This window comes from Chiloscyllium punctatum, chromosome 6, assembly GCF_047496795.1.
Source record: "Chiloscyllium punctatum isolate Juve2018m chromosome 6, sChiPun1.3, whole genome shotgun sequence".
Taxonomy (NCBI): Eukaryota; Metazoa; Chordata; class Chondrichthyes; order Orectolobiformes; family Hemiscylliidae; genus Chiloscyllium; species Chiloscyllium punctatum.
Window position 1 is genome coordinate 34,632,085 of NC_092744.1, and position 12,231 is coordinate 34,644,315.

Below are 12,231 nucleotides of genomic sequence, written 5' to 3' on the forward strand. Positions count from 1 at the left end.
ACCAGGAAATCAGTGCTGGAGTTCCCCAGGGCAGCGTCCTAGGCCCAGTCACGTTCAACAGTTTCATTACCATGGCAGTGCTGTTGCCTGAGCCAATATGAATATGCGTCCATTCAGAATTTTGTGCAGGACGTTAATTTGCGTGAGCAGTGTCAGTGTATGTGTGTTTTCATTTTAGTCCTGGAATTCTTGAAGCCATCTGACAGCTTTTAGATTCGCAGAATATCCCAAAAAGCTGTGTATGGGATATTGTTTCAAGTCTTGTCACTTCATGTAGATAGGAAACACAGCAAGCTTCCCCAAACAGCAATGTGAGGAACGACCGGATAAATATTTCAGTGATGTAACTCTTAGCAAATAAGCGTTTAACAATGCCAGAATCACTTTTCTATGATAGTTCCTGCTGTACACCTTAATCTGCAATTAAATCAGGGCAGCCATGAGTGAGTCAGCATCTCCTTGGCAACCTGAGCCTCAACTACCGAGCTGGCTATAGTACTGCCTATTATTTATTCAGGGGACGGGGGAAGATTTAAATGGTACCAGGGAAACGGTTATTTTAAAAAAAAAATAAATCCATCACGGTGTGTTTTGTTTTAAATAATTTACACCTCTTTTTGAAGGTATTGGTTGTTCGGGAAGCAGGCGCATGTTGGACGAGGTGGAGAGGCGGTTGGAAGGAGGCCCCTCTCCAGCCCCCGAGCTGCGCGGAGGGATTCTGTGAGCATCACTGAGTCAGTGTGGCGGCACTGTGACCAGGACTAGGGCCAGGACCAGGACCGGGATAGGGCCAGGGCAGCAGCGACACTCTCTTCCCCCTCCTCCACCGACACCATGATTACTTCGGCCGGTGAGTCCTGCAGGCGTCCTTCCCCGTCACCATCAGAACTGAATGAAACTACCTGCTTGCCGGCTAGGCCTCTGCCTTGTCGGTTCGCACCATCCGCGGGACCCCTTCGATGTGTGGTTTGTTGGCCTTAAGCTCGCCCTTTCCTGACACCGAGCCGCTGAGTCACTGAGGCCTGCGGGCAGCCGTTCGGGCCCCTGCCGCTCCCCAACGACCAGCCGCAGGCTTTGGCGATCATCCGTTGTTCATCTGTCATGTCGTAAGGGTCTGTGCGTAGGAAAGCGTGACTTTCTCCCGGAAATCAAGACAGTGGATTAGCAGCACCTTGAGTGCTCCATGTCTCTAAAGTCACAGCAATATCATGAAGTTGCATGTGTTGTTGACACTGGGTCCAGAAGTATAAGGTGCTGTTGCGTTTATGTTGCACGGCCAATGAATCCAGGGCAGTGCAACTGTTATGTATAGGGAAAGTTGCAATGGTGTGAAGGTGGACGTGCACCGTCATTACACGTAAATTCATAAAGGGACGATTATATCGTAAAGGGATGATTATTCCTAAATTAAAGTCAACATGAATAAGTGTTGTAATAAGGGTGGACTAGTGGTGCAGTATTAATGGAGTGTTTGGGGCTGAGTGCGCAACAACGTGCATTTATTTAGTTAACATAATTGTTCAAAGAGTTTGAGAGCATCACGGTGGTCTTATAAGACAAGAGGGTATAGCAGTAGTAGAGGGTAGCTATTTGGACAAGAAGGGGCAAACTGTACAAACATAGAAAAACAGTAAACAGAGTCAAAGAAGGAAAATAGTAAGGATAGATTGATGCTCTTTGCTTGAATAACTTTGGAACAAAAATGAATTAATGGAATAATTACAGCATAATAGTCATGATCATCTAGTCATTACGGAGATATGGTTCCAAAGAGATCAAATGGAAAGGCAGTGGCCTGGTGGTGTTACTGCTGGACTGTCAACCCAGGGACCCAGGTAATGTCTGGGGACCTGGGTTTGTATCCTGCCATAGCAGTGGTGGAATTTGAATTCACTAAAAATATCTGGAATTTGGAGTCTAATGATGACCATGAATCCTTTGTTGATTGTCAGGAAAAATCCATCTGGTTCACTAATGTCCTTTATGGAAGGAAGATACCATCCTTATCTGATCTGGCCTTCATCTGACTTCAGACCCACAAAAATGCAGTTGACACTTAACTGCATGATGAGCAATAAATGCCCCCCTGGTAGCAATGCCCTCATCTTGTGAATCAATTTTTTAAAAACCTGGGAACTAAATCTTGAAGGGTATATGTGGCTTTTGGAAAGGATAAGCAGGAAGGAAAGAGTAAATGTTTAGTTTGTTTGTAAGGATGGAATATGAATAAAATTATCTTGAATTGGAAGATATAATATCCATGTAGGTGGAGGTGAGAAGTAAAAAGGGAAAGAAGACACTGCTAGTAGTAGTCTTTTTTAGGGCCCCTAACATTAACTGTACAGTATGATAGAGAATAAATTGGAAGATAATGAGGGCATGTTAAAAAAAAGTGGTACAATAATTGTTTCTGACTTTAATTTTCTTGATTGGGATAGTCAGATTGGCAGAAGTATCCATAAGGAAGGATTCATAGCATGTATTTGAAACAATTTTCCTAGAGTATATTGTGGATCTAAACAGGGATTAGGCAATTTTGGATCTGGTGATGTGTAATGAGACATGTCTAATAAATGATGTCAAAGCAAAAGATCCCCAAGGAAACAATGACTGTAAAATGGGAGAATTTAGCATTCAGTTTGATTGGGAGAAGCCTATTACAAAACCAATTGTGCTGAATTTAAATAAGGGCACAGTACTTGTAAAGCAATGAGGGCAGAGCTAGATGGAATGGACTGGGAAAGCAGTTTAGCGGCAAAGACAGTTGAACAATGGCAGACTTTTAAGAAAATAGTTCCTGGCTCACAACAAAGATATATCCCAGTGACAAAGAAGGATTCTAGGAAGGAAATAAGCTAGCAGTGGTTAAACAGAGAACTTAAAGATAGCATCACCTTGAAAGAAAAAATGCAGTATCAAAGAATGATAAACCAGAGTCGTAGCCAACTGCATGGGCTTGGTCCATAGCCCTCTAAACCTTTCTTATTCATGAACTTATTCAAATTTCTTTTAAACATTGTAGCTGTGCATGCATCTACCACTTTCTCTGACAGTTCATTCCACACGTGAATCACTTTATGTAAAAGAGGGTTGCCCCTCATCCTTTTTAAATCATTCTTCTGTGAGGTTTTAAAAACCAGCAAAAGACAAGCAGAATAAATAAAGTTCATTTTGAGGTTAAAATTGCAAGTAATAGCAAGACAGACAACAAGAGCTTCTTTAAGTATATAAAAGGGAAAAGAAGGGCCAAAGTGAACATGGAATGAACCCTTAGGTTCTGGAAAAGTCTCAACAAATTTATTAAAATTCTTTGAAATGGTAACCAGCAAGTTAAATGGGAAGCAGTGGATTTAATATGTTTGATACGATTCCACACATTTAATAAGAAAAGAATCCATAGAGTTGGAGATGGAGCCATAGTATCGTCACACATGGCCTACCCCAAATTATTTTGCTCCTTTGTTCTGAATCACCACAGTAGAAAAATTTATTCCCTTTTTGTGCCCTATTAAATCCTTTATAATTTTACACTTTTGAATTACACCATGTCTCAACTTTGCACAATCAAGAGTCTACGAATAATGTATATGCAACCTTTCATGACATCTCATCAGGTCAAAGAGTGAATCTGTACTTTACCCTCCTCAAGGCCAACTTAGCCTACCTGTGATGGTGTTTGAAATTGAAAACTGTTCTCCTGGTGGTGTCTGACCACTCAAATGCCTTTACTTTTTGTTTATCCAATTAAATATTTCTATTTCTGATCCGAAGTGGATGAGCTCTTATTTACCAGAGTTTTGTACATTTGTATACTATATTTATGACCTTTTTAAACTTCCTCCTTTAATATTTCTGTATATTACTTTGTCCTTGATCTTCAACACCTATCCCTTGTCATATCATATTTCTTCTGGAGGTCCACCGGAGCCACCACTCCTGCAATTGCCATATCAGAGCCGTGGGCCTGTTCTCATATCTCCTGCTCCCCCTCCGATGCTCCTCCAGACATTGCCACTGGTCATAGCGTCATAGAGATGTATGGCACGAAAACAGACCCTTTGGTCCAATTTGTCCATACCAGCCAGATGTTCTAAATTAATCGTGTCCCATTTGTTAGTACTTGGCCTATATTCTCCTCAACCCTTCCTATTCGAATACCCAACAGATTCCTTTTAAATATTGTAATTTTACCAGCCTCCACCATTTCCTCTGGCAGCTCATTCCATACATGCACCACTCTGCATGACTGTAGGTCTCTGTTAAATCTTTTTCCCTTTCACCCTAAACCTATGTTGTCTGTCCTGGCTCCCGGCTCTTCCACTGCTGACGCTGAAGTCTCTGCAACCTCGGAGCCAGATCATCCATGGATCTGGGTCTGCGTGGGTCCCGGTCCCAATCATCTCCCTGGCAAAAAGTCAATGAAGCTGCCATGGCACATGATGATGTGTGAGATAGTATGGTAACGGCAGGTTCCACTGCATAGTGTCCGTGAGTGGCTGTGCACATGGATCAGGAGCTGAACGTTGCCAACCCCACCTCTGCTCTCTTGGAAGATAATATTAGTTACCGTCTAGATGGAAAATTCTCTTCAACTTCAGTCACCTCTGCTCTGTGCTAAAACTAAACTGATGTCTACTGATGTACATGATCTTTAGTTTGTGAATAACTGCAGTGTTGTTCCCTACTTGGTTCAGGATTTGCAAGCTACTCTTTATTTCTGCAATTACGCGTACAAGAAATTTTTTTTCTTCCTTGAATATTGCTAAAACTAAATTTGTGCAAAAGCCCACACCTGGTCAGGAAATATTACACTTTCCAGATATGTTGAAGGAGAGGTTCTAAAGTATTGACCACTTCACATACCTTGGGAATCTCACCTCAAAAGATCACCATTGACAAGGAGATGCAAGACAGAATTACCTGCACCAATTCAACTTTTCACAGGGCAGTAAGTGTTTGAGACAGCCAAGACCTCAGCACAGGAGCAAATGTCCTAATACACAGAGCAGTTGTTATCATTATGCATGTGTAATGCAGTGTCACTGCATTAGATATTGGCAAAATAGAAGAGCACTCGAGAAATGTTTGACCTGTCTATCAAACAGCATCACACTTTGAGGCAGTACCTTAATGATGAGGCAGAGTGGGAGCAGAGAAGAAAAGGAAACAAATCCTGCATTCTGGTTCCAACTACTTGTGTGTGATCTTGCCCCACAGGCCCAAACATCTACAGGTTGCAAATCAGCTCAATCAGCTGCTAACATTGGAAGTCAATATGAATATAACCCATAGACGATATCCTATTCGTTGGATTGTATTCGTTGGAGTTTAGAAGATTAAGGGGAGATCTAATAGAGACGTACAAAATAATACATGGCTTTGAAAAGGTGGATGCTAGAAAATTGTTTCTGTTAGGCGAGGAGACTAGGACCCGTGGACACAGCCTTAGAACTAGAGGGGGTCATTTCAGAACGGAAATGCGGAGACATTTCTTCAGCCAGAGAGTGGTGGGCCTGTGGAATTCATTGCCACGGAGTGCAGTGGAAGCCGGGACGCTAAATGTCTTCAAGGCCGAGATTGATAGGTTCTTGTTGTCTAGAGGAATTAAGGGCTACGGGGAGAACGCTGGCAAGTGGAGCTGAAATGCGCATCAGCCATGATTGAATGGCGGAGTGGACTCGATGGGCCGAATGGCCTTACTTCCACTCCTATGTCTTATGGTCTTATGGTCTATGTGTTGTGTTACTGACCCCACCTCTCAAAATTCAAGTTGGTTCCAATATGACCTCCGTTTACAAATAAATCCATGCTGTCTGTGATCAAATCAGCCCTGTAGAAGTGCTGAGTTACTCTACCTCTGATAATAATTCCACTGACTTCTCCACAACTAACTAGAAGAATCATGGGTGTCTCAATTCACCTGAAGAATTGAGGAGCATGATCCACATGTTGTTTCCCATCCTGTATCATACCAGTCGACTCTGCTATAATGTACATTTCTTCAATGCAATTTGGCTGTAACGTGATTGAAGAATTTAGACCATTATTTGTGGAACATGAACTTTCCTTACCTGTGTTGGCTGTAATGCAATTCCAGTCCCATTGGTTTAAATGGTACTGCTATTACATGATTTTCCTATAACACAGGATCACATGGGAATGGAACTATTGCGTTATATCAGAACAGACTATATGGTCCTTTCAGGAGATCACTGGATAGTAGAGTATTGGCTAACTTTTCATTTCTTGAACTTTATTTAATGAAAGATGTCTTGATCCACCAGCAAGCCGCATTCCTTCCCCATCCCCTCCAGCTTTACCCTCCCAGACTTTTCATTTTTGTTTTTATTTGTGGTTTCCGATAACAAATGTGTGTGTTTTGCGAACTCTTCTGTTTGATTTTTATCTCCTTTTTCAAAAGGCAGTACACTTTTTAAAGATATGATTCAATACACACAATTTCGAATTGTTTGTCAGCAAACCTTAAAATTGAGTGGCAGGAAGCTCCTTGACCTTGCTGCATTTCTTCTTATTTCCCATCTATTTGCATGCATGCATTTTGTAGACATTGCTATTAGGAGCAAAACCAAGGCTAATTTGTTTTTTCATAAATCAAGAAGCAATATATATTGAATTGTAGTCCTTCATTCTTGTGGCTGAAATTAGTTATTGAGAGTGTGTTGCTGCAAAAGCACAGCAGGTCAGGCAGCATCCAAATGAAAGGCTTATACCAAAACGTTGAGCTTTCTGCACCTCAGATGCTGCCTGACCTGCTATGCTTTTCCAGCACCACACTCTCGACTCTGATCTCCAGCATCTGCAGTCCTCACTTTTTCTCCTAGCTAAAATTAGAACATAGAGCATTACAGCGCAGTACAGGCCCTTCAGCCCTCCATGTTGCACCAACCTGTGGAACCAATCTGAAGCCTATCTATCCTACGCTACCCCATTTTCATCCATATGTTTATCCAACGACCATTTAAATGTCATTAAAGTTGACAAAGCTTAACTGGACCAATTGAGTCAACATTGTTGTGGCTATATAAGCAGATCTGAATTTGAAATTCTACTTTGCAAGGCCTGCCCATCATCCACAAGGCAAAGGTGATCAAAATTTGCCTGAAGACTGACTTCCACAACCCTGAAGAAGCCAACCATCAGCCTGCTTAATTAGCATCCCATTCACCACTTTAAACATTCATTCTCTTCACTAACAGTTCATGGTGTACATTCTGAGATGCATTGTCGTAACTTGCGATGGGTTCTCTTATAGCTTTTCCATAATTAGAATCTCTGCCATCTAAAAAGGCAAGACCTGCAGAAGAATGGGAATACAATCACCTGCAAGTTCCCTCCAAGTCACACACAGTCCTGACTTGAAACTATATTTCCATTCTTTCCTGAATCCTGAAATTCCCTCCCTACAAGCACTGTGTTCCTACACCAGATGGGCTGCAGTGGAAGTTAAGCAGAAACAGAACTATTTAGACTTCTTCATTTGTGTAGCTCAGTTGCTCATTGTCTGTACTATTAGGAGATCTTAATGTACTTTTACGTATATCCTATCACTGTAAGTCCTTTTGAAAGTAATCTTTCTCCTGATGGTTTAAATTACTCTGTGGTAAAGTTACTGTCTGAGTGCTTTGCATTATGATACACATCCGATAACTTGTCTGTATTTCTTCAGTTTTGTATGAATTTTATTTCAAACATATATCCTTGAAATGGAGGATTACTTTTTAAATATCTTTTTGGTGTTTCTTTGTTGGATTCTATGCTATATTATGGTTCATTTCTGAAAATGTGTGCTTCGCTGAAAAAGGTTGAGAGTTGAAAATCCCTATTTGAAAAATATTAGTGTCCCCTGAAATTCAGTCTTAACAGTGTGATAGAATTTCATCACCTGAGTCTGTTGGGAGTTCATGTTTTAAGAAATTTCTGCTTTGTTTTGCATGAGATTCGCAACATGGTGACAATATGCTGTGCTAAACGTTGTCCTTTTTTAATTGCACTTTAATAGCTGGAATTATTTCTCTTCTGGACGAAAAAGAGCCCCAACTCAAGGTAGGTGTTATTTCCTCCAAGAAACAAATCAGCAGGATTTGAAAATCCCATTATATGAAGAAAACCACTAAAAGTTTTTGATAGCAGCACCATTTCTAACAAACGTGAATAACATGAAATTCTACCTAAGTATTAGCAGAGTGAAGACAGCTCATATATTTTGTGTACTACAGTTAAACTGCTGCAGTAGCCAAGCTGATTGATCAAGTTTGCTGAATGTTAAATGCAGGATAGCATTGGACTGTAATATATTTCATGTTGTCATTTGGTAGTACAGAGCTTGAATATTGCTGAAAAGATAAACACTTCTTTGAAATTTTCTGTCATGCACTGATCAGGCCAATTCACAATGTTAGCAATTTAAGAGGAAAAACAATATTTATACTGAGAGGGGAGTACTTGATTGGTTGACAGACTCCTGTGCAAGCTTTGCCGTGGAGAATGGGCTAATTAATGATTTAAGTTAAGCTTTTCTTATATTTGAAGTCATGCAGGTTGACTCTGGTCAAGGTATTGCCCTGAGAAATAAACCAGAGAATGGCTGTTACCTAACTTGTTGAGTTGAATCAACTGTCATTAACTGGTGCGTTCTCCGTGGCGATGTAAAGTCCATTCACCATTAAATAAGCACACTCGTTTCATACAGTATTAAAATTACTTTTCTCCTTACATTAGTATCCTTGCAAATTATTTTGACGAATGGAAGATGAAAAGCTTTGACGAAACGTATTTTTGTTTTCAGCAATATTCATAATTCACAGTTACCTATTAAGGCCACATGTTTAAACATTTAAGTCACCTCACTAGTGAATGTTGAAGGCACTTCTTTGCTTCCAGGATAAGTTAATTGATGAGTGGCCCTGAAGCACATTTCACTGACTTTATGTCCTGAAGTGAAGCAAAGTGTGCAGTTTGGTTTGTGCTCCTAACTGAATAAAACTTAATTTAGTTTGGTTAATTGTTATCAAAATTATGATATGTACCCATGAATTAATGTATTTTTCTCTGTTTCAGGAGTTTGCTCTACATAAGTTGAACTCGGTAGTCAATGACTTCTGGGCTGAAATTTCAGAATCAGTAGTTAAAATGTAAGACATTTATGATGTCTTCTATGAAGTGATGTGTGCTGTAAAATGATCGGTTCAAATTTCATTAACTAATTTGTTTTGTAAATCAACAGCTTGTATTCCAATGTTCCAAGAAACTTTGTATTTCATGTTTGCATTTTGAAAATCATTAGTTTTACAATGGTATGGTATATTGATGCTTAAATTGGGGACTGGGAGAGTATGGTGGGTGTTTACATCCTGACTGAGGGTGGGGCAGGGGAGAATTGCAGTGTGGTGAGAACTGATTAAATTGCAGAGTTATCACTTAAAAGAAACTATCTTACCTTTTTTGCAACGGCAGGACTCAGCCCTTAAATATTGATTCATTTACGTATGCCAATAAGGTTTTAAGGAGTCTTGTAGCTGTTAAGGCTCAGTCTGATCTCCACGGCAGCCATTACTAGTTCAGATTTTGTGACCCCAAAATCTTGTGATCCTGCTGGGAGTTGTAACCCATTTTTTGGGAAGCCCTGGTATACAAGTTCTAATATTGATTTCTTTTTAAGTGAGGAATTATATGAAGATGAGACTTTTCGAAGTCGTGAGTTTGCTGCCTTGGTGGCATCCAAGGTTTTTTATCATTTGGGAGCTTTTGAGGAATCGTTGAACTATGCGCTTGGAGCTGGGGACCTCTTCAATGTTAATGATGAATCGGAATATGTGGAAACCATCATAGGTTAGTGTTCTTAAATTTCCATTCAAATCCTCTCTTGTGATTTCTTTCATAAGATTTGAGAATTTTTTAAAAAACTGATAATTGAAGGTGCAAAATTGAAGTGTAGATCTTTGCAAGATAAAGAATGGTATATATTTATCCCTACAATTACTGAGTTTCATCGTTTCTTCCTTTTATTATCTTCCACTGAGTAATATCCCCAGCTACCTAAGCTTCAACATTTAGTTCGTGGAAAACAACATTTACTGAGTTTGGCAGTCACTGTGATACTTCAGTATTACTGTAAGAAAGGATTGCCAAATTTGGTTGTTAGAGGTATGACAGTTAGTAGTCTTGGTTTGGTTAATGATCACTGTTTAATGTGATTATCATTTCTTCACTGTAGCAAAATGCATCGATCATTACACAAAGCTACGAGTTGAAAATAGAGAATTACCCGATGGAGAGGAGAAATGCATTGACCCTCGATTAGAAGGTATTGTGAATAAGATGTTCCAACGCTGTTTTGATGACCACAAATACAAACAAGCAATTGGCATTGCTCTGGAGACCAGAAGGCTTGATGTCTTTGAAAAAGTGATTCTTGAATCTGTGAGTATATTTTTTTAATTGTTTTTGTTTCTCTTCTAGTCCTTTACTGAAAAGAAAAATGACTTTGTTGTTGTCATAAAATTAAATATCCCTTCAGGTTAGTAAAATCCACATTATGAAAGTTCTAAATAATCCGACTCTGGATGATCTATTGTTGACTTAGACTCGTAATTTAACAAATTTTGTTGATTTCAGAGAGTGGGACCCCTTGTACATGCATATATATGTTCCAAGGAAACTATTTTTGTCAGTTGTTGAGATGCTACCATATTTAACCTTATTGTATCTTCACAGAATGATATCTCTGGGATGCTTGCATACAGTGTGAAGGTGTGCATGTCACTCATGCAGAATAAGCAATTCAGAAATGAAGTACTGCGTGTCCTGGTCAAACTATATATGAATCTGGAAAAGCCAGACTTCATTAATGTGTGTCAGGTAATATTAATTCTAATGCATACAATAATTCTTTTGTCTGGCACACAGTCTTGTCCATTAACCTTAGTATTCTTGAGTAATGCTTTTATAGCAATATGAATGTTACAACTATGTCTCACCACTGGTAGAACTATCGCATCTACCTTTCCTCTCCTTATTGATTGTTGTTGACTCATTGTCCTGTCAAAAGTCTCTGTTATACACTTTTTTTACCTGTTAGCCATTATTGTATCCCTTGCTTGGACTTCATTCAGCCATTTGTTGACATGCTGGCTATTAAACATAAGGGAGGAAACCAGAGCAGCCGGAGGACACCCACGCAGACACTGGGAGAATGTGCAAACTCCACACAGACAGTTGCCTGAGACTGGCATTGAACCTGGGTCTCTGGTACTGTGAGGCAACAGTGCTAACCGCTGTGCCACCGTGCTGCCCATGTTCTTCAGAACATGCTCATAAATGCTTTCACTTCTCTGCTCTTTACATATTTGCTATCCCAGTCTGTTTGGATAATTTATGTCCCCTATTATAATTACTGTATTGTTCATTCTTGGGTATTTCATAATATCCAGGCACATTTATTCCTCTATATCTTACCTATTAGTAGATGACATTTATGATACACCCAGCAGTGTAATGGTATCACTATTATTTCCCTACTATTATTCTTTTAAATCATTTTTCCATCTGTTCATGCTGAATATGGTTTTCCTAGTAAATATTTAGTGCAGATTTGTATTTGTAAGCTTGAAGTTATTATCAATATAAATTTAGCCTGAAAGCATTTTTTTAAAAACCTTTCAGTTGGGGAGTGTCACTAAAAATTAAATGTTTTATGCAGTGCTGAGGTTGTTAAACACCAACAGATGGCACACTTGTGCTACTGTACGTTTGCCTGAATTGGACTGGTAGTTGAGACTTAGAAATGTTATTGGCTGTTTAAAATGAAAATTTATCTGATTTTATTTTGCTTCAACAGTGCCTCATTTTCCTGGATGACCCCCAGGCAGTAAGTGATATCTTAGAAAAGCTTGTAAAGGAGGACAACTTACTGATGGCCTATCAGATCTGTTTTGACTTATATGAGAGTGCCAGCCAACAATTCCTTTCTAGCGTTATCCAGAACTTGAAGACTGTAGGCACTCCCATTGCTGTGGTACCAGGTTCTACAAACACAGGCACTGTGCCAACTGCTGAGAAAGAAAGGTAAAAGTACTGTATTCAGTCAAAATCATAATCAAAATGAAGCATTTTCTCATCATAAGCTATATAATCGCTAAACCTGCAGTGATTGTTCAATAACGATACTCATACATAGCAAACACTTGAATATCTCTTGATTCCGCATCCATT

General features: G+C 39.6%; 1 protein-coding gene across 1 annotated transcript in view; it reads left to right on the top strand.

Moving 5' to 3' along the window:
* Positions 1-679: 679 nt before the first annotated feature.
* The window catches only part of psmd1 (proteasome 26S subunit, non-ATPase 1), a 100,004-nt gene continuing 88,452 nt past the window's right edge, over positions 680-12,231 (top strand). Inside the window, exons 1-7 of the mRNA XM_072572401.1 lie at positions 680-850; positions 8,021-8,064; positions 9,079-9,152; positions 9,680-9,849; positions 10,235-10,440; positions 10,735-10,878; positions 11,858-12,084. Coding sequence (XP_072428502.1) covers positions 835-850; positions 8,021-8,064; positions 9,079-9,152; positions 9,680-9,849; positions 10,235-10,440; positions 10,735-10,878; positions 11,858-12,084 — 881 coding nt within the window. The 5' untranslated portion in view covers positions 680-834. The remainder of the gene's footprint in view (positions 851-8,020; positions 8,065-9,078; positions 9,153-9,679; positions 9,850-10,234; positions 10,441-10,734; positions 10,879-11,857; positions 12,085-12,231) is intronic.